Raw genomic sequence first — 24728 nt, 5'->3', positions numbered from 1 at the left:
GCCTGATCTACATTTAAGGATCTGTCTGTCTGTCTATAATTAAAACCCTATTCCTGACAAACCCAATCAGCAATGTACACTGCTATAATTACACAACAGTAATTGCGCTCAAGTATGTTGTGTTCTGGTGCATTTCAGCATGCTATTAACATACCGACACGATAGCATTATGCTGTTTTATGGTTGACTGGATTGATTTAGTGGAATATTTGTAAAATCACAGTTTATCATGAGATCGGTTTGAGGATTTCATCGTAAATCTAAACTGATGAACCGACTCCAAGCTACAAGTTAGATAACTGTCACTTCCTGTAAAGGTAATTAATGTAGAGATATGTAGATACCTGTATATCTACACAAACCCCCTGTCTAAAAAAAAACCAAGTAATAATATATCATACAAAAATAAGACTGCTAATCGTACTACAGGAATAAGAACGATGAATGCAATGATGGCGTAATTATGACGTGTTTGTTTTTTAGCTGCGTAAGGATTAAATAAAATAAAAAAATTCCATTGAAGAAAAGAGTTTGATCAAAGGTTTACGAGAACTAAATGGTTACAGTGCTTCAAGTCTTCTTTGTAAATTTCCCACTAAAAACTGGACAAAAGGTGGATTGCATTACTTGTTGGCGAAAATTGATCGCACTGGAATAGTATGTTGTGTGGGGGGGGAGAGATCGTCCACACACTACTCGCACTGTCGAAAATATCACCACTGTCAAAAACATGGTACAGAGCCAAAAAGACGCAGCACACACGAATCGCACTGTCCATCAGATTGCACGGGAGTCTTGCTATTAATGACTCCGATATGTAAACGTTGCTTTATTTCACACACACACACACACACACACACACACACACGCACACACACACACACACGCACACGCACACGCACACACACACGCACACACACACACACACACACCACAGACAATTTAGCTTACCCAATTCACCTATACCACATGTCTTTGGACTGTGGGGGGAAGCCGGAGCACCCGGAGGAAACCCACATGAACACGGGGAGAACATGCAAACTCAACACAGAAATGCCAACTGACCCGAGGCTCGAACCAGCGACCTTCTTGCGCTACCCACTGTGCCACCGCGTCTTATAATTTATATATATATATATATATATATATATATATATATATATATATATATATATATATATATATATACACTAAATATTAGAAAGACATTTATAGATATTTATAATGTTAGAAAAGCTTTCAAAAGAATGTTGTCCTTCTAACCTAATTATTAAATAATCAAAAACTAATTATTTAATGAAATTTTAATGGATTATGTGAAATTTTTGTTTGCGTTACAGGAATAAATTATTACAGGAATTAATAGATTTATAATCTATTTTCATTAAAAAACATGATGAGCAATGTGTGTGTGTGTGTGTGTTTATATATATTTACATAATACATATATGTACGTGCAAATCTATATATATATATATATACACATATTAACACACACGTATATACACACACACACACATTGTACATGTGTGTATGTATGTGTGTGTGTGTTTGTGTATATATATATATATATTTATATGTGTGCGTGTGTATATGTGTGTCTGTTCAATATGTGTGTGTGTGTGTGTATGTATGTATGTATGCGTATCAGCTTTTGATTGGCAGCAACATGAAAAAAAACCTCTTTAAGGGATTTTCTCGAATTCCGATACAGAACTAAAATATGCAGAGCTGAAATCCATCTGTGTGAAACTCATGGTAAATCCCCACTTTATGCATTCTAGATCTTTTAGGATAACTCACTGAATATTTCCCAGTATCTGGCACTTAAAGGTGACTTGCGTCTCATTGCATCTTTAAAGCCTGAGGCGAAGTGGTGTTAACCCGGATCAGGCTGCTCGGGTTTGAGTCGGAGACGATGCCTTTAAGGCCTGTAATTTAACAGCAGCTTTCCTTCATGTGGTTAACACTTCACTAAAGAGAGGTCACTGTTATCAATTAAAAAATCTGAGTCATTAAGAAGTCAAGAAGCTGCATTCATGCTTCGACCGTTCGATGACTTCTAGAGAAATTGCCCAATCCATCTTACAGGAAACAAGGCGACACTGTAGGAGAGTTTATCAGATGGTGTGACCCGGTTTCTTCATGCTCAGCCTCCATTCCATTGAAACATTCCTACAACAAGAATTTCCTGGAATTTAGGAATTTTTGAGGAACAAGCGATCTGAAACAGCTGACCAAGTCTGATGGAGGTTTGAGAAGTCTGAGCGGAAATGCAACATGAAGTACTGGTGCAATACTGGAAATAGATCAAATCAATTAGTAGCGCAAAAGAAATGAAGAAAATGAAATAAACTAATATTACCGTGCTATATTTTTATTATTTTTTATTATTTGTATTATTATCTCATGAGTAAAGCTTAATTTTTTAAATAAATAACAAAATGTTTATTTTTTAAAATTTAATATTTCATATTTTATTATTATTGTTATCATTATTATATATTTATTATTGCAATTTAAGCTTTTTAATGTCATTTATTTAATTTAGCTTCTTTTTGGCAAGTCTTAACTTTAAATTCTCTAATGGTATAAAATTATAAAATTTAAAAGTAAGAAAAAAACTAACTGTTTCATATGTAACATATACACTACCGACAAAAGTCTTGTCGTCGATCCCAGTTGTAAGAGCAACAATTAATATTTTGACTTCTAGTTGATCATTTGGAAAAGTGGCAAAAGGTCGATTTTTTTTTTCCTGTGAATCATCTGTTGAACTGCATCCCGATCATCACAAACACTGCAGAAGACCTATTGAAACCCACATGGACCCAAGATTCTCACAGAAATCTGTCAAGGTTGGTGAAGGAAAATCATGGTTTGGAGTTACATTCAGTATGGGGGCGTGCGAGAGATCTGCTGAGTGAATGGCAACATCAACAGCCTGAGGTATCAAGACATTTGTGCTCCACATTACATTACAAACCACAGTAGAGGGCAAATTCTTCAGCAGGATAGCGCTGCTTCTTATACTTCAGCCTCCACAAGTTCCAGCCCAGATTGGCCAGCCCAGTAACCAGACATGAACATTATTGAACATGTCAGGGGTAAGATGGAGGAGGCATTGAAGGTGAACTCTGGGAGTCCTGCAAGAATGCTTTCTTTGCCATTCCAGATGACTTTATTAATAAGGTATTTGAGTCACTGCAGAGATGTAAGCTGAGATGTACATTATTTCTGGTAAGTGTGGTGAGTGACAAGACTTTAGTCTAAGCAAAGTCAGACCTTACGGTCCTAATTAAATAGTTAAAAATCAAGGCATGATCATATTTTATTTTGGTAAAATAAACATAATCTAGAGGCCTTTGTCTTTCAAATAAGCCATTACTGATACCAAATAATCAATAAACCAAATCAATAAACCAAGTCAAGTTATTATTTTTTGTTCCTAAAACTTTTATAGGCGACAAGACTTTTGTTAGGTAGTGTATATTGCTGCTTAATTAGTCATTTAAACATTTGTTTATGGAATGCAAATCCCAGCCTCAGCTTTTCTTGTTGTTTTACTCTTGGCAAAAGATGCAAAAAAAGCAACTATTGCAAATAGATCAAACCCATTAGTAGCGCAAAAAAAGGAAAGAAAACGAAATATATTACAATGAAACATATAGTACTGTGCTATATTTTTGTTATATATTTTTGGCAATACCATCATGATTAAAACTTAATTTTTAAAATCAATAACTATATATATATTAGTATTATTATATTAGTATTTTATATTTCATCATCATCATTACATTTATATATATATTATACATTTATATATATAATATATAATATAATATAATAAACTTTTAAAAGAAAGAAAAACTTTGACTTTTTCATATGTGACTAATACACTACTGCTTATTTAGTCATTTAAAGATTTGTTTATGGAATGCAAATCCCAGTCTCTGCTTTTCTTGTTGTTTTACTCTTGGCAAAAGATAAAATGCTTCTTTTGCGTATTCACTTATCTAGAAAGCCATGACTTCTATCAGAATTTTATGGGTAATTGATTTACAGAATTAAAACCAGAAACCGCACACCATTTATTGAAAAATACATGTGGGAAACAACATGGTTTGAGACCAAGCTTTTCAAACAATTCAAGATTTTAGAATTTTTAGTAGAAGTGGAAAAATTCTATGCGGCAGCATGACACCAACATCTTTAGTTCCTTTTTTCACACTAATGATTTTCCCACGGTTCCACAACAGAGATAAAAGTAACGCAATATCAAGATAAAACAATTTGGTCGCAGTTCACTTTTTATATTTGCTTGTGAAAACACTGTTGGTTGACAATAGGTGATCTGTGTGACAACGAAGACTATAGATATACAAAGACGGTTCACTGGCATTAGTATGAATCGGGAGAAGTGCAATGCCACAGCCATATCACCCTGCAGCCCAAGACCGGTTACTTACTGAAGCTAAGCAGGGCTGGTCAGTACCTGGATGGGTGATTACATGGGAAAAACTAGGTTGCTGTTGGAAGTGGTGTTAGTGATTTGCAGTCTGTGTGAGTCTTAATGCCCCAGTAAAGTGATAGGGACACTATACTGTCAGTGAGCACCGTCTTTGATATGTTAAACCAAGATCCTGACTCTCTGTGGTCACAAGAAATCCCATGACACTACTCGTAAAGAGTAGGGGTGTAACACCGGTGACCTGGGCAAATTCCCTCCATCGGCTCTTACCGATCATGGCCTCCCAATCATCCCCATCCACCGAGTTATCTCTGTCACTGCCTCTCCACTCCACCTATAGCTGGTGTGTGGTGAGGGCACTGGCACTGTTGTCCTGTGGCTGCCGTCACATCATGGGTGTATGGCCATACACGATAAATGCGCTATATAAATGAACATTAAATTACATTACAATGCTCAGTATGGCCGCCACAGCGAAGACAACCCAGGTTTATTGGAATTATGTGCCCAGGGATACATTTTTGGGAACCGAGAATTATCCACTCTGTGTCTCAAGTCTGACACCATTCATGGTGAGCTACCAAGCAAACCAGTGATGCTGGAAAAGCCATCCATATGGCAATAAGTACTGCCCAGTATTATTTGTTTAACATTCCAAATTCAGCCATATGTACTCACAAACACATATTGTTTTGGTTCCCAAAAATGTATCCCTGGGCACATACCCTGGCTGCCAAAGGAAGTCCCGTCGAAATAGCCATTTCTCAGTCCATGCGGCCCATGCGGTTTTATGAGGGAGGGCTCTTTACAGATTCGCTTGTTAAAAGACATCACAACACATCCCATCACATGTCGTGTCTTTCCAGTGTTGTCCTCCAATGTTTGCTCAGGTTTTGTTTCTGCTCTTCTGTTTATAACCACACCCTCTGGTTACCATGAAAACAGCCATAAAGGAGGTTGTGGCAACCTTTCCGCATGCGCAGTAGCTGGAGCTGTTTTAAACGTAATCAAGGCAAGCAACATCAATAATGGGGCAGGTAAGTTCAGATTTTGTTGTTGATCTGAAATATGGGTCCCACTTTAAATTAGGGGGCCTTACTAATATGTACTTACAATGAAATAAATCACTTGTTACAATATACTTATTGTGTAAATGCATGTTTTTACATTATTCTTATGATTGATTATGTACATGCATGTTATTACGTTAATTTTACCTTGTTCTTATGATTGATTATGTACATGCATGTAATTACATTGTAACTCATTTCTGCATTTACATTCATACTACACTGTTGATCGTCCCTTACACCTTAATCCACTCTTAAACCTGCCCATACCACCAAACCTGTCCCTAACCCTACCCTCAATAACACCAGAAATGTGACTACACGTAGTAAAGGCCACTTAATATAAAGTGGGACCGAAATATGTCACATAATTGAGAGTTCAGTGAGTAAATTTTGAGTTTTCAGGATTCCCCCATTCATTTAGATGGGACTTTGGTCTTAGATGTACTGCCCAAGGGCGTAGTAAATATGTCCAGACGAGTGAACATACGTTCCTTGAATGAAACTTTGACAAAAAGCACCGCCATCTGTTGAACGTTTACAAGAAGAGCGTGTATCTGAAACGCACAACAAAACGTTCTCGAAATAACGTATTTCAGATTTGCAAAAATGCAGACAGCGCCCTCTAGTGGATTTATCACCTGAAACGGTTTAAAAATCTTTGGAAGTGACGTAAAATGTTGCCTACATCTTCCATTGCTTGAGGGACATCAATTAACAGCACATTTATATTGTTTGGTGAACTATTACTTTAATACTAGCCACTTTTCAATGTCATTGGATGAGTAAAGGATTTAATTTTACCTTTAATGGGATATAAAAGAGAGATGGCCATGTGTCGCTCATTTTAATTTTTGCTAAAATAATGATAATGTGGATCACAAATAATTGTCGTGTAAAATTGTTTTGATTTACACATCATCTGAAAGCTGAATAAATACATTTTTAAGGATAGATCAGAAAATCTGTCTAAACTATTAGAAAATCTGGAATCTGAGTGTGTAAAAAATGCTCAAAATATTGAAATATCGTTATATATGAATATAAAGTTCTTCAAATGAAGTTCTTAGCTATGCAGATTACTAATCAAACATTCAATCTTCATATATTTACAGTACATTTACTAAATATCTCTATTTACTCATTTATTAAATATCTATTCACTAAATATTAATGTTACTTAATATTCTAATGATTTTTGTCAAATAAAATCAAGAATTTTGCCTCATACAATGTACTTTTGGCTATTCCCAAAAATAAACCCTGACTGGTTTTGTGGTTCAGACACACACACACATACACACGCACACAGAGCATGAAAATGCAGAATCATCACCAAGCATGCACACTCTATAAATAACAGCAACATCATAACGTTGTTTTGAATTTAGCCATTGTTTCTGCTTATTTTGGATGCTCCAAAGATCATCAACAAATTGAAAAGAGTCTTTGTACTATGCAAATATTGACCTACAGACAAAATAAAATAAGCAACCGCGACCGCAGTTTTGACGCAAAGGACATAGTTGACTCGGAGGTGATCAGAGTGAAGAGATAAGACAAGCTTCATTGACACAACAGATGAATGATGTCTCTTTAATATCCCTCTCGCGGCATTATTTCTACTGGAATCGATCCAGCATTGATTCATGATATGGGATATTACTGTACCAAGCTTGGCTATTTGCTACTTGACATTTGAAATTGCAACTTCCGAGCCACTAAATTTGAATAATAATGATGAATTTTTCATACGATAAAGCTGTAATGTTGTCCATTCTAGCAAAACATTACTTGGTAGCGATCAAAACCCTGCTGGCTTATTAACACAAGTGGCGATGACAGAATTTCAGAACGCCACCCAGAGTTTTTTGCATTAACCTCATTGGAACGTTTATTTATTTTTCCACTGCTTATTCTCCCTTGAACCTGTTCCTGACTTTCATGTCCCGTATTTTCCACTAAGGCTTACATTTTTACCAGTGAGGTTTTGTTTTCAGCGTTATATATGTCGGCTGCCAAAAACACCATCCCTATGATTTCATCATCATAAAGCATGACTGCATTACGGCATTACTATATTACAGTTCACTGACTTCCATGCTCCTTCTTCAAATCTGATTTATTGTGACGGGCCTTGATTTTAATTTATACCTCAAAGAACAGCTGATTCATGGAGCATACATATCTAAAGTGCGGTTTGCATGTCAGTTGTCTTGATTCATGCTCCTTTTCTTTTTTTTTTACTTTAAGAAATAGTAGGTCTCTCCTCCTTCGCAGACAAGTGTTCTTGAAAATCCTGGCTTTAAACAGCTGAGAAACTCACAGATTCCATCTTCTCACTGGCTGTGAATTTAAGCGAGGACTTCTTCTGATATGACACATAGTATGTTTACAGTTTGTTTGGTATTAAAACCATAGAAATGTTAACAAAAGTCAAACTTTTTTATTGAAATAAATCTGCGAGAGCTGTCACCTGAGCTGCACCTTTTCAAAAGAATTGGGTTTGTTCCCAAAATGAGTTAAATTGGGACCTAAAAGTATATAAAGTAAATTTTCTTTCAACTTAGTGCCTTATTTATCAGGGGTCGCCACAGCGAAATGAACCGCCAACTATCCCAGCGTATGTTTTATGCAGCGGATGCCCTTCCAGTCACAACCCAGTACTAGGAAACACACTCATTCACACACACATTCATACTCTACGGTCAATTTTAGTTCATCCAATTCACTTATAGCTCATGTATTTGGACTGTAGGGGAAACCCACGCCAACATGGGGAGAACATGCAAACTCCACACAGAAATGCCAACTGGCCCAGCCAGGACTCGAAGGAGTGACCTTCTTGCTACTAACTCAAAGTTAGTACCTACAAATGTTAAAAAGGGATTGGTATATTCTGCTGTTTATTATTATTATTATTATTTCGTTTTTTTTTTCTGTCATTCCCATAAATTATGTATATATGCAGATGATTGAGTGGATTCATTCAAATATGTGCATCTATGAATGGTTAATGGAGGTGTATGATTTAGTATTTGTACGTGTGTGTGTGTTATTTTTATTTGCTGGCATGAGTGGGTTTGGGGCTTGTTCTTCAAAATCTGAAAAGCTTCAAATAAAGTATTTAAAAATAGGTCCTACTGATTAGCTAACTATTTGTATCCTATAATGTAATTACTCAATCTGATTGAATGAAAATGAACCAATTCTAGACGAAATCTCCATCCATAAAGTGAGTCAGTAGGCTAGAACGGGGGCGGATCTAAACACAGACATCCTATAAAAAGAAGGTATCCCACATCATGACACGCCAGCTTCCCAAACACTCACACGGGCACGAATCCTCCTCTCTGCTGCACTTTGATTTTTTTTCTCCTGCTGCAGCATCCTGACTCCTTTTCAATTTCTCCACATTTTGTGTATTTTTAAAGTATTGCATTCCAGACCTCCTCTGCAACAGGTATTTAACGATTATTTTTCCCCACACAGATATTTGTCCGATGTTTGATGGACACTGTTGAGGGGAGTTTATGCTTCTTTTAAGCCGAAGTGCAGTGATCAAAGCAAACAGTGGTTTAGCAAAGATTTCGTCAAGAAACCAGCACGTTCTTGTTCAGAGTTAAGAAACAGACTGAGAGGATGCTCACCGTTACGCGGAGTCGGTGCTGTTGGATGTTGCCGCTGATCGTCGCGTTTGTGCGGATGGGAGAAACTCAGGGGACCGAGAGCGAAGCCCAGGTAAACTCCATCAAATCTCTGGAGCCGCAGCCCGCCGCCGCTAACCGCTCCGGCGCTTCATACAGCGGCATCCCGAAGAAGAGCAACATTCCAGCTCAGGTAAACCCGACGAATTATTGGGTTACTATTCATACTATTAACATACTATGAACACGGTATTCTGGCATTACAACTTAGCTGCCTAATGAATCCTTCTCATGTGTTGTATTGTGCAAATTTAGCTTACATTACTCCCTGAGGGAAAAAACAGTTTGTTCTGCTAAAGTTCAGCCACATCTCAGTTCAAACAAGTGTTTTACAACTAAAATTTTCCTACTAAATAAAAATTATAAATTGTTAAATATGTCGAAGTAATTTGTTAATGTCGATTTGATAAACAGAAAGCTGTAAAGCGGCAAAACTGTTGCTATGGTTACATCCTCATGGATTTTTTTTATTGACTAAAAAACGTTTGTTTGAACTTTTCTAATTAATTAAAGTTAATTCCTTTTTAAATCAGACATTAATTAGTGTTTCATACCTGGGGCAGAGGGCGACACAGTGGCTCAGTGGTTAGCACTCACAGCAAGAGGGTCTCTGGTTCGAGGGCTGTCGAGCCATTTGGCATTTCTGTGTGGAGTTTGCATGTTCTCCCCGTGTTGGCGTGGGTTTGCTCCGGGTGCTCCGGTTTCCCCCACAAGCCAAAAACACACTATAGGTGAATTCAATAAACTATATTGGCGGTAGTGTGCGTGTGTATGGTGTGTTTCCTAATACTGGGTTGCAGCTGGAAGGGCATTGGCTGTGTAAAACATAAGTTAGATAAGTTGGTGGTTCATTCCACTGTGGCGACCCCTGAATAAAGAGACTAAGCCGAAGGAAAATGAATGACCTGGGGCAGATCTTGAAATCTGAATATGTATATATTTTATTTTTCTTTAAAAATACCCAGCCCAATTTGTTGTGCAGGTTTTAAGGTGTTTGACCAACCAAATTAGCTTGGCTATGGAGTCACTGGCCCTATACAAATCCAGTTTAATATGGTTACATCATGGATTTTGTCATTGATTAAAAAAACCCAACTTTGATTTGAACTTTACTTCATTCCTTTTCAAATCAGACGTTAATGAGCATTTTACTTGTGTATTACACTGCAGAACATCTTTTCTAGCTCTTATTTTGCATATCTGGTCATTAAAGGATCAAGGCTTTGACAAATTGCTGATTTACCTAGAGTAAATCTCTCACTGAAAGTGTAAACCTTTACTCTGTCAAGCGCCATCTGATATACGTTGCTCATCTACTATATATATATATAGTATATATATATATATAGTGTATATATATATATATATATATGTATGTGTCTGTGTCTCTGTGTGTGTGTGTGTGTGTGTGTGTGTGTGTGTGTATGTATTTGTACAAGGCTCAAACATTTGCATTATTTCAGCAAATTATTATATACAGTTGAATTCTGTTCTTTAATTACAGAGCAAGTCTTGGATTTGTGCCAAGTTCAAGATTTCAGATCTTTTTAAAAATACTAAAATTGTATGCATGTTCAGTATAAATGCCACACTGATAATTCAGATTAAAGTCTTCTCTGCTTTTGAGTTGCTTTTGGGTGTTTCCCTCAGATTAGCAGTTTTTAATTGAGAGCAGATGCAGGTTATTGGATGATTCGGTGTAAAAAGGGGATCTGATGGGATATTTCTCCCTCTCACTTCCTCTTGGATTGGAAATATCTCTCAGTTCCCTGCCAGAGCCTCATCTAAACAATTGCTCTCAACTGTACCATCTCCATAAACGCAGGTGGTCTGGATGATCAGACCGCTGCCATACATGTGGAAACCACTACAGTCCAATATTAGTTAAATGTCATGCTACATTTAGCTGCTTATCCAAATGTAGATTGCTAACAACTTTCTAGATTGCTAACAGAGCGGCTGTTGTCTCATTTGGAAGTTTCCAGTTGCAGATGTTGCAGATATTGTGGACAGATCCCAACTTTCTGTATACCTGGAGCGGATCTTGAAATCTGAATGTATTGCTTGGGAGATTTAAATATGAATTATAACTATGAAAAATTTTAAATACCTAAACCAGCCCACTTTGTTCTGCAGGTTTTAAGAGGTTTTAAGGTGTTTGCCCACTGAACTAGCTTGGCTTTAGAGTCTTTGGCCCTATACAAAACCAATTCAATCTGGTTTAAGCTGACTGTTTCCTGCATAGTTTTTGTAGTGGATGTTTTGCTGCATAACATACATTAATTAAACAAGGACATGTGTAGTGTGTAGATGATTTAAATTTGTGATTGTGTTTGTTATGTGGGAAACTATCTTCATGGCTATTTTTTTCTTATAGTAACATTCTGGATAGCCACAAAATATGCATTATTTGCATAAATAACAGTTTAGAGATAGCAAAAAGAAATTACCTGATGTTAAAGGTCATGTGGATGCAAGTGTATTTCAGTTGTGCGTTTGAAATTGTAGTTCTAGTGCCCTCTTATTTTAGAAATCAATTGCTTTTTCACATTTAATCACCTATTAACATCTTATATTTGTACAGTGGTTGATTAGCATTTTCTTATTGCTAATTTAGCATATGATGCATATTACCATATGCTCAACTGTTCCAACCTAAATAAATATGGACAAAGTCAATGGCTGGGCTAACCTTTTAAATGAAATTTTGGTCACACTTTATTTTGATGGTCCTTTTGTTGAATTTAAGTTACATTGCAACTAATTCTCATTAGATTATAAGTAGACTGTTAGGTTGGGGTTAGGGGTAGGGTTAGTGTAAGTTGATATGTACTTACAAAGTTTCCTATAGTCAGTTAAATATCTGTTGAATGTCTTTATCAAGAGATATTAAGCAGACAGTCTACTAATACTCAAATGGACCATAAAAATAAAGTGTTACCGAAATTTTTGCCTAAATAGTTGGTGTTTGTACATACAGTTAAAGTCAGAATTATTAGCCCCCCTTTGAATTTTTTTCCCCAAATGATGTTTAACAGAGCAAGGAAATTTTCACAGCATGTCTGATAATATTTTTTCTGCTGGACAAAGTCTTAATTGTTTTATTTAAGCTAGAATAAAAGCAGTTTTTATTTTTTTTTAAACCATTTTAAGGCCAAAATCATTAGCCCCTTAAAGTTTTTTTCGACTGTCTACAGAACAAACCATCCTTATGCAATAACTTGCCTAATTACCCTAACCTGCCTAGTAAACCTAATTAACCTAGTTAAGCCTTTAAATGTCACTTTAAGCTTGAAAAAATATCTAGTCAAATATTATGTACTGTCATCATGGCAAAGATAAAAGAAATTAGTTATTAGAAATGAGTTATGAAAACTATAATGTTTAGAAATGTCTTGAAAAAAACAAGTTAAACAGAAATTAGCGAGAAAATAATTCAGGGGGGCTAATAATTCTGACTTCAACCATATATACCCAAATTTAGGTCAAAACAACATACAATCAAAAAAGATGAATGCTACTTTTGCCTTCTTGAACCTACTGTTGTGGTGTTTTGTCAGTTATAATCTAATTAGAGTTTAGAATTTGTAAGTAGTTTACAGAATATTCCAAATGATAATCGAATCAGATCATTATTTTCAAGAAAGAAAAATTGGTTTACGTTCATTCAAATGCAAGTTAACTTATTGTAGTGTCATCTAAAGTAAGACTGATACGTTCACACTTGGTGAATACTTGTGTGTGACTTGTGTGTGAAGTATTTTTGTTGCCCAGACTCATTTATCATAGAAAAAGAATAGGGAATGAGCCCTATTAAGCTCTGCAAGTGTTCAATATAGTGTAAAAGATATAAGCGCTTAAAAAGATTTAATGATGGCACCCAGAAGTGTGCCTGGATTTCATTTACCACAATGTCCTTGTAGTCACTTTTCCTACATTTTTCAATCCCATCTGGCGTGAGCTGTCTGAAGAATGCTTTACATTTTTATATGTCATTACACAGCTGCTGAAATGTTTCCTCTCAAAGTCCTTTAACTGCTCAAGGATATGGTGAAGATTATAACACAAGCTCCCAATAAATCTCCCGCACTGGTGTACTCCCAAGTGCTGCAAATTAGGCAGGCAAGAGAAACGGCCACCCAGTTTCATACATCCATCCCAATCGGGGACGAGCAGAAATCTGGTTTCTTGCTGTAAGCAAAGCTGGCCTACAGCCACCACGTCAGAGTTTTATTAGTAGCTACAACTTCATTTAACTCTTTGACAAAGTCAGACGCTGGCCACAAATCATTCCGAACCTACCAGTACAGTCGAAACAAACCAAAATCACTCACTTTAGATGATTAGAGTAAACGTTCAAGGGGGGTTAACAGTGGTTTCCCAATTGTGGGCAACCCAAAAAGAGGGATATTGGGATTGGCAGTAGGCGTTCACCGCATTAACCTCAGCACTAAAGGCTAGTATTGCGCATGAACACGAGAGCTGTTTCACATCAGTGCCGCTGCTTTGGGACTTTTCCTCTTATTTAATTTGATGCTGAGGCTCCGTTAACGAGTAGGAACCAAGACGGGGGGATTGTTTGGGTCTGGCTTGTAAAGAGGCGACTCTCCTGCTCCCTGTGAGGTTAAGTGACTGTTTAGTGATGCTAACGAGCTGAGAGCGGGGAATAAAACAGGCAAAGGTGTGGCGGTTTTTTTTAGCCCTTACCAAGCTAATCATCTGTGCAGACTGAAAGCTGTAATGACCATGGGGTTTATGAGTAGGATTTCAACTATGAGTATGATTTCAACTTGGCTGTGGCATAGGATATTGCAGCATTCCCAGAATTCCATGGATGTGATGGTTAGCGTCCAATTAGCCATGCTCACGGAAAAGTAGTGAACATGCAGCATAACCAAAAAAAAAGTTTTTGCTACTACACTCTTAAGAAATGCTGGGTTGTTGTAACTCAATGTTGGGTTAAATGTGGACAAATCCAGCTGTTGGGTTAAAAACATTTAAATTTTATTGGCTAAAAATGAAGTTTTTAAACTCAGTGTTGGGTTTGTTTATATTTGACCCAACATTGGATTGCCATTCTCAGCATTTTTTCAGTTTAATAACAACATTTTCTCTCTTTTTTTTTGTTTTACTGCATGTTCACAACAACCCAGCTTTTTTAGAGTGTATATTTTAGCTAGTTTTTATTTTAGCTCATTTTAGCCGCGTAATTAGCTAATTTAATTAGCTAATTTTAATGTTATTAATATAATGTATTTTTATGTAATATTTTCCCAAAAAGACAGTCAGACAGTTGCAGCTCATCCAGAACGCTGCGGCCAGGATTCTGACCAGAACCAGAAAATCAGAGCACATCACACCTGTCCTCAGGTCTTTACACTGGCTCCCAGTTACATTAAGAATAGATTTTGAAGAATAGTATTTTTACTTGTCTATAAATGGTATAGAACCTCAATACATTACAGATATGCTCACTGAATACAGAACTAATGGATCACTGAGATCTTTAGAATCATATAAACTAGAAATTCCAAGAGTTCAGTAAAAGCAGGGTGAATCCGCCTTCAGCTACTACGCCCCCCGGCTGCTGGAATCAACTTCCAGAAATGATCAGATGTGCTCCAACATTGGGCACATTCAAATCAAGACTCAAAACACATATGTTTAGCTGTGCCTTTACTGAATGAGCACTGTTCTGCGTCCAACAGATCGGACTATTGTGTCACTTTTTCTTTTTCATTCTTTTATAACATGTTTTAACACATTTTAATCTGTTTTTATGTTATTTATATTATTATTTTTTTGTTCTTTTAATTGTCTCTTTTATTCCTGTAAAGCACTTTGAATCACCACTGTGTATGAAATGTGCTATATAAATAAACTTGCCTTGCCTTAAAGAAATTATGGTAACACTTTATTTTGGTGGTCTATTTGAGTATTAGTAAACTGTTTAATATCTGTTGATACTGCTGCTAAACAGACATAAACAGACACAACTGACTATAAGAAACTTTGAAAGTACATGTCAACTTACACTAACCCCAACCCTATCCCTAACAGTCTATTTATAATCTAATGAGAATTAGTTGGCATGTAGATGCAATGTAACTTAAATTCAACAAACGGACCATCAAAATAAAGTGTGTCTGAAATTATATATATATATTATGACAAGTTAAATATGGGGCGGCACAGTGGGTAGCACTGTTGCCTCACTGCAAGAAGGTCGTTGGATCGAGCCTCAGCTGTATCAGTTGGCATTTCTGTGAGGAGTTTGCATGTTCTCCCTATGTTGGCGTGGGTTTCCTCCGGGTGCTCCGGTTTCCCCCACATAGCCAAAAGACATGCAGTATTGGTAAATTGGCTAGGCTAAATTGTCCATCATGTATGTGTGTGAATGAGAGTGTTTGGGTGTTTCCCAGTGATGGGTTGCAGCTGGAAGGGCATCCGCTGCGTGAAACATATGCTGGATAAGTTGGCGGTTCATTCCACTGAGGCGAACCCTGATTAATAAAGGGACTAAGCCAAAAAGAAAATGAATGAACGAGTGTGTGTGTGTGTATTGTATAAATGTTGTAACTATTAATCTAAATAAATACTTTGGAAATTGATAACGTATTTAATTTAAATCATCAGATCCTAAAATAGATTAGAGAGAATAAAAAAGATATATAAAGAAAAAATAATTACAATTATGTTAATATTTGGTTGATTTTAGGTTGTGTTAGAAAGTGACCAAAATCCAACGTCTGATAGATGTCATAGTGGTAACGTCCACACAGCGTCAAGGTGTAACATGATTAGACATTGATATTTGGTTGATTTTAGGTTGAACATTGGACACTGAAGTTGGCCTGACATTGGGTTTTAACGTCTACCTGATTTTCATTTCCAAACAAAATCCAACGCCTCCATGACGTTGGGGTACGTTGGGGTACAACGTCAATATGATGTCATGTTGACATCCTGCGTCTGCAGGGTTAAATGTTATTATCACTTCAAATATAATAGATTTAAAACTTGAAATATGAAAACCCAACAAAATTTTTCTCCTATACAGTTATAATTAACAGATGCTGTAATTAAGTGTTTCGTGAGCCTTCAAAATTGATATTAGCAACACTGCAATGTTATAAATGCCAGTAATAAACTCCACGTTTTTCTGTACAAGCGCTGACTTGCCCGGTTGAACTAGTGATGGTTATTGCTGATTGTTACTGATCATAACAAGCCATGTTAATGTTAACCAACTAACGTTTAGTTACTGTTCATGAACAACAATAGCTTCAAAGAAATGCTGATTATAGACCATATAAACCCTTTGAGATTGGTAGCCATGAGTTTCCTAGCAGGGATATAGCTGATTTATTTGACCAATTTTTCTATAATTCTGAATGGCAGCACAGGAATTACACAGCAATAGATTACACAGCCATTACATGTTTGATGCACATTACTACTTGTCATTTTGTAGTACAAGCACTAATCTTTGGAAATGAAAGAGACGAATGCTAACATTAAAAGTGAGAGAAAAATTTGACTGAAAATGTCTTTTTTATTTCATCAGTCAATGAGTGAATGAATGTTAGTAATGTTACATTAAATACATTAACTAATACAAGCTTATTGTAAAGTGTTACTGGATTTTCATATTTATTTATAAATTTTTCATCTACAGTATTTACCACCTTATATAACCATGTTTATGTCAATAGTGTCTTTAAGGGGTAGTTTACGATATGTTTTGAGATTTTCCTTTAACTTGCGCTTCAAACAGGGGGAGAACGTGCAGCTTTCCTGTGCAATCGGATACCCATAAGGCCATGCCCTTTGAGGGCGGATAAGGTTTGTTTGTTCAGTGACATAGTTTATTTTACTCTCAAAAACCGTCTCAATTCACTAACACCATTCATGGTGTCAGATGTCAGCTTTGCTTTGGCAAGGTCAAGTTAAGCTGGGCCCCAGGGCCCTAGAGGAACTTATGTGTGAGACACGGGTTTTATGTGTGAAAAACCCTATTTATGATTTCAGTGTATGCTGCGGAGACGTACACGGGTTCAAAGAAACTCTTGCAATTCTATAGTTGTAGAAGGAAGTAGGCTTTTGTGCACAATCCATTTTAGTCCCAAACAATACAAATATAATGCAAATGCAAGATCTAAAGTGGCTTCAAAATTGATTCTGATAATGATAATATTCTATATTCATTTCAGATCCATTCATCTTCATTTCTATAGTGCTTTTACAATATATATTGTGTCAAAGCAGCTTAACATAGATGTCCTAGTAAGTTGGTTCAGTGTGGTTTAATTTTGTGGCGAGAAACCAACTTCACCAATTGACAAAAGTGAAGGAAGGGCTCAGTTGGGCACAACCATTTCTCCTCTGGCCAAACTTCTTGTGCAGAGCTGCAGTATATCTGTTGTATTCTAAATATGTTGTATTTATTTTCACTTTATTTTTTATTTTTTATAAATGTTTTTGACTGATTTTATACCATTTTATATAAGCCAGTGTAGCAAAAACGTACGTGAATATGACAATAAAAGATACTAACTATCTAATATAATGTAAAATATTTGGAAATAATTCATTCTTATATCTGTCTATGTTTATCCATCAATCTGTGATTTAAAAATAAATGAATAAATGATTTAATAAAGAAAATGTAAGATATTTATATATATATATATATATATGTATATATATATATATATATATATATATATATATATATATATATATATATATATATATATATATATATATATATATATATATATATATATATATATATATACACACAATACAATATACAATACAATATATAAAATAAAAATATGCAATATAAAAAATACACATAAAGCAATAAGCAATACAAAACATATTTTATTTTTTAACTACTATTCTGTAGATCTAGACACAGGTTGTAAAAATCTATTCATTCATTCATTCATATTCCTTTAGCTTAGTCTCTATTTCAGGGGTCACCACCGCGGAATGAACCACTGAAAATATTTTATAGTGCCTATAGTTAACTGCAACAAATGTTGATGTTTATGATATTTATGCATGATATCACAATTTTAATAAATTATGTTTTTCTGGCATACAATAATCTGCAATGGTTTCATTTTCAAAAACCTGTACTTTGTAACCTGTTAGAAAAAAGGTTGCATTTTCATACCCCAGACTATGACCCCAAAAATTATGACAAGTTTTCGGTTTCTAGAAAAGTTGAGATTTAATACAGGTAACATTATAAAAGGAAGTACTGCAAGTTTACAAATTCCCTTGCTAAAGTACTGCACGCTTATCAGTTACAGCTAACAAGATAAGACTTGACGCAGTTTGGGTATTACGCTGATATCAATCCTTAAATGGTTTCTGAAAGCATGAGGGAAAATACAGACAGATAGCGAGATGGTTTTCAAAGGCATGGCACGTTTAGTCTTCGAAGTCCAGCTTTTTTTTTTGCTTGCAAGGAAGCAGTGACACAAGGGCCACTGGGTTTCCCTCATCACTGTCTGTCTCTGAGCTTATCATCCTCACACTTATCTCACACACGAATGTATGGAGGTATAAAAAACACTGTGTGGAATCAATGAGGGATGAGGATCAACGAGTCGCAGCCAAGCGTCGGCTGGGTCATTAAAATCCAGATGCGATCACGTTGCTAGATTGTGTGTAGACACCGTTATGGCTCTGGCAGATTTATCAGAAACTATGTTTTTTTTGTTTTGTTTTTTTAATGCGGGTGACTCTCGAAACCAAAATTAAGTTCATCTCATTAAGAAGACACGATTGAGTCAGGATACACTTAAGGCTCTATTTTAAGCAGTGAAAAATCCTCTTTATGCCGTGGCGCATGGTCTTACAGGGTTGTGCTTATTCTCTTAATGAGTTATAGGCCTGTTTTGAGAATAAACCAATCAAGAGTCTCATCTCCCATTCCCTTTAAGAGTCAGTTGCGTCGCGCCATGGTGCATTTGCTATTTACATGGCGGACTTTGTAAGTGGAAAAACTGAGTGCTTCACTAGTAATAAAACAGTTAAACAGCGCACCTACAGTGTGAGAATGAGAGATGAGCCTCCTCATTATTTACTTTTACTTTCACTCTCGTGGATAGGGAAAGTGTTGTACGCACAGACATCTATTAGCCTATACATAATTATTTTCGTTTAGTAAGCGCAAAGATTTGTTTCAAAACTATTTCTAAATTCAGTTCTAATTCCCAGCAAACGAATAAATGAACAATAATAACGAAGTGTGTTCAAACAACTGAGTTATATCCAAATACACATGCTATGCAGGTGGGCAAATCTAAGCTTGTTTTTAACAAAACAAATATAAATATGCATATAATAAATAATACTACTACTAATAATAACATTATACAAAAGCAAATTGTCATGAATAAACTGAAAAATCCTCCCAAGATGAAGAAGGCATGAAAGTATGGTTTTTATATTTATGTAGGCTAGAAAATTTTTTTGTAATAATTTAACCCTTCATATTTATATCCTATATATATATCCTTATTATATTATATATATATATATATATATATATATATATATATATATATATATATATATATATATATATATATATATATATATATATATATATATATATATATATATATCCCTATTATATCCTATATATATATCCTTATTATATTATATATATATATATATATATATATATATATATATATATATATATATATATATATATATATATATATATATATATATATATATATATATATATATCCTTATTATATCCTATATATATATCCTTATTATATCCTATATATATATCCTTATTATATCCTATATATATCCTTAATATTTTAATTCTTTTTCATTTGAAAAGATATTTGCGCATTGCTGTTCACCCTGTGTGTATTAAGCAATGTGTAAGCGAGGCGCAAAACTAACGCGCTCTGTGCTGGACAATAGACCAGCTTTGATCTTGTCTATTTAACAGACTATTTAAGTTCCTCAAAATAGCAACACGTCAGCAATGCGTCTCAACACGCCTCTTTTTTTTTAGACCAAAACGCCTATGGGCGCACATATGAGCACAAATGCATTTGCTATTTAAACAACGTGGCGCAAAATGTCAAAATGACTTTTGCGCCAAGCTGAAACTAGCAAACAACAATTGCATCGCGCCTTGCACCGCATTGTGCGGGGATGTATGATAGGGCCCTTCATGTTTAGACAAAGCCAATCATGCAACTCAAGTGGAGAATGGAAGATTTCTGAAGTAGTTTTAGACAATACAGGGTTCATACACAGCAAATTCATCAGAGTTAAATTCTCTGTGTTAAAGCATTTCAGAGTAAAGTGTTGACATTGTAGAGTTAGATTTTGATCAATTAACACAATCAGAGTTCGAAGCTCATTTGATCATGTGTAAAATCAAGGAGTTACAGATTTCCAACATCTGGTAATTCATTTGACCAAATATCTTAATGGAACATAAAAGTCATGCCACTTTTTTTAATCGTTTAAAGTCTTAAAAAATGTTGATTTGTAAAAAGTGTAAATTTGTAGTGCTGGCTGTCAAGTAATAAAAATGATTGTAATTTTGATATTTTTCTATCATTCTAGAATCAGTCATGAGTATTGTAATGTTTACTAGGTAAATTAGAGTGAAATTCTTAAATTTGAACTCTTTACACTAGAGTCAGGGAACAATCAACTCCCAATAGTGTAGACCAGAGTTATTTTTTAACTTGATAGTGTAAATATCACTCATTTATAGTGTCGGACAAGTAACTCTCTTAAGAGTGTTATTTTAACTCTAAAAATAGTGGGACAAAACGTTCACTAGAGTTTAGTTTCTCTGCCCGAGCCCAGACTTGACATGACCCAACCCGTGGGCCCGGTCGGGCCGATATTTCCTGCCACTATCTTCGGTCTGGGCTGGGCCGTAATGAAGCATTTGTGATTTTTTTTTCAGTCATTACTTAATTAGCCTAATTGGGTGGAAAGCTATGCCATAGTTAGAAATATGATACAAATATTTTAGCAAAGTCGGCCTAAGCAACGTGTGGGTCTACAAAGTTGCACAATTCGCAATGTGTGTCATGCGCAGCAACGTTTTAGCTCCTGCAACAGCATCTCCTCCATTGGCACACATTGCACACGCAAGTGGAGTGAAAGCAGCGCGTGCGCAGTGCATATGTAGAGCAGAAGCAGTGCATAATCAGTTGATCTCATCAATGCATTTATTGGGTAAAATTGCAATTTTTTACTGTCATTTAATGTGTTTTTGGTTATTATCAATGCACTGTCACTTAAATTGAGTGTGAACAAAAATAGACCCAGCGCCTAATTGATCGCGGCACTGCTGCTTCAGCTCTGCTCATGCTCCGCACTGATGCGCTGTTCTGTGTGTTCAGGTTGGGGGTATATATCTGCTTGTTCATCTGTTAACATGTATGCCAAAAAAAATCATGCGCTGCTTAAATCATGTTTAAGGCTCATAACTACAGTTGATGTGTCAGACCGGGTCGGGCTCGGACACGAGGTGCATGGGCTGGGGTAGGGTCGGGTTTCATTTTTTGGGCCCGATCTATGCTTTAATGTTAACTCAGTTGGAGTTGATTTAAAGTCTGATAGAGTTGAAATAACACTGCTATTTTTGCAGTGTACAGTCATTGAAAACCTGGAAAAGTCATGAAATTTTGACATGGCCTAGAAAAGTTTTGGAAAAACAGAAAACCCCACAAAGTTTTGGAAAAGTCATGGAAATTTGTTTCAACAAATATCTGTATACTTGAATATAGGTTAGTTGTCTTTACTTCTATTCCGTCCTTGGCCAAAAGCATGTTATTCACACATTATTAGTGCTGTGTAAGTAACTTTTTTATTTAGTGGCTAATTTGTATGAATTCGTACGATCTCATTTATACATTTTAGTAAGATTTGCTCATCCCCCAATGAACTTTGGGTTTAGGGGTGGGGTTGGGTGCTTTGCCTCCTTTATAAAATCGTACATTTACGTACGACTGAACATGTAAATTTATAAAAAAAATGGTTACATTTCCTCGTGAGATCAGGTTAGTTTTATGATACATTTGAACGTGTATTGTTTTTCTTACACTCTAAACAATGACGTTTGTTTTTTGTTCCAACTGCTTATTTAAAATCAGCTGAAAGAAACCAATTATTGAGGTTTTTTGTTTTTTTACTTAATTGCTGTTCCATCCACCTGAATTTGAAAAAAAAAAAACATATAAGTTGTCCTAACACAAATCGATTGTGCGGAACCCAGCATTTGTGTATGATTTATCACGTATACATAGTCATTACATGAAACATTAGGTGATGAAAAATTACTTGAAAGTCCTGGAAAAGTTAGTAGTAAAAATGTGTATAAACCCTGACAATAAAACCTAAATCTGAACGGAATTGTATGCTTAAGCCCGGTTCATGCATCTGCTAATGTAATATACTCGATAACTTTCTAATGATGCAAACAATATACAGCTTTTTGAGGTCAGCGACTTAGTATTTAAACATTGTTTTTATGGGCTTCATTCATTCTTTATTCCTCTCATGAATGTACTGTATCATTGGTGGTTTGGCCGGCTTTCATCATGTGTTTTCAATGTTACCAACTGTGTTTCTTACATAAGAAAGGAAGATCGCCCAAAGGTCCATCAATCTACGAAACAAAACCTTTTTTGTTGTTGTTGTTGTTTGTTATTAGATATTGAGATATTCTTCTCTCCTTGTCAGAACACATGTTTTGCATTTGACGCTAAACTGAAGATCGTTACGGGTGATGTAATGTTAATCTACACTCGCTGGTTTCTGTTCTGGAGGTTGAGATTTGTAAAAGATTGTCACGGTCTCAGTTTCAGCTATGACTTTTTCAGGTAACTTAACCTTGTGTTGAGGAAAATGGTCTGGTTTGGTTATTGTAAAAGGGATTTTAGACATCAGTTGTACCACTGTCATGTGTAACTTGATTATTATTAAAATCATTCATTCATTCATTCACTTTCCTTCAGCTTAGTTTCTATTTCAGAGGTCGCCTCAGTGGAATGAACCACCAACTATTCCAGCATATGTTTTACGCAGCAGATGCCCTTCCAGCCACAACCCAGTACGGCCAATTTAGTTTATTCAATTCATCTGTAGTGCACTCCTTTGACTATGGGGGAAACCGGAGCACCCGGAGAAAACCCACCCCAACAATGGAAATTCAGGAAACAAACTCTACACAGAAATTCCAACTAGCCCAGCCAGGACTCGAACCACTGACCTTCTTGCTGTGAGGCAACAGTACTAACCACTGAGCCACCCTGTCACCCCTTATTAAAATCATACTAATGTAAACCACATATTAACACATTCTCTTATGTGTAATGTTGTCGAAATGATACCTGTTTACACCTCACAAAAAAATCACACACACAAATTTTTTTTATAATATGCATACCAGGCCAGCAGATGGTGATGTGACTTCGTAAAGAAACACGTACGCGGAAAAGGAATGCAAATGTAGCCTACCCTAAAATGTAGAAATTGTACAGATCCATGGAAACTAATTATATCTGTTAATGTTGCAGAAGCATCGCTGTCAAATTAAACTTACTTAACTTCCTTTTATTACGCAGTTATCTGAAATATTCAATTCTGATTGGTCAGGATAGCATAGTCATGGCAACATATGTATGCATGCTAATTTAATTTATTTTAAAAATGTTATACAAGATTCAAGAGTCATTGTTTTAAATCAATTAAATGTCATGTAAGTTGAAAGGTCTTGTAATATTAATTTGATTCAACTTTATTCAATTTAATGTAAGTCATTTTATTTTATTTTTATTATTTTATACATTCAATTTATTTATTTGTCACATTTTAAACTGGCGCAGCTGCAGTCATCTTTTATATTATTTATGGATTGTTAGTAAAAATGACCTTAGATTACTTTAGCATTAGTACATTATTACTGTATTATTTTTCATTTTGTTTTGTAGCATTTTAGCAGATATATTATGATTCTACAACAATTTCAAAGTCTAAAATGATCCCAGCATCTCGTATAATACACTCAAACTACTTACTTGTTCAAACTACTTATTTGTAATGAGCTGAAACAGCACAGTTCTGGAGATTTCTTTGGGAAAATTGTTTTATTTTCAATCTATTTGAATTAGTTACGTTAACTTAATGGATTTGTGTTTGGACAATATGAATGAATTGTGTGGAACCCTGAATTTTTACAGTGGATGTTGCAGAATGCAGTATTTTCATCACATTCCCGTCAGTAATAAGTTTATTAGGGGAAGCACAGAAGAACGTGCTTTCATCCGTCACATAAAAATGAAATAAAATATGGCTGGCGACAGAGATGAGTAACAGTTGACAATGCGGATCCAAAGTTGGAATAGTCGAATCTAATAAATTTGATTATTTTCTGCTTCTGATTAAATGACATCATCA

General features: G+C 35.5%; 1 protein-coding gene across 1 annotated transcript in view; it reads left to right on the top strand.

Moving 5' to 3' along the window:
* Nucleotides 1-8872: 8872 nt before the first annotated feature.
* The window catches only part of dkk2 (dickkopf WNT signaling pathway inhibitor 2), a 31403-nt gene continuing 15547 nt past the window's right edge, over nt 8873-24728 (top strand). Inside the window, exon 1 of the mRNA XM_056456579.1 lies at nt 8873-9384. Within this exon, the coding sequence (XP_056312554.1) occupies nt 9187-9384 (198 nt within the window). The 5' untranslated portion in view covers nt 8873-9186. The remainder of the gene's footprint in view (nt 9385-24728) is intronic.

Source organism: Danio aesculapii, chromosome 1 (assembly GCF_903798145.1).
Source record: "Danio aesculapii chromosome 1, fDanAes4.1, whole genome shotgun sequence".
NCBI lineage: Eukaryota > Metazoa > Chordata > Actinopteri > Cypriniformes > Danionidae > Danio > Danio aesculapii.
The sequence above is the reverse complement of the archived record's forward strand: the minus strand, read 5'-3'. Positions and strand labels throughout refer to the sequence as shown.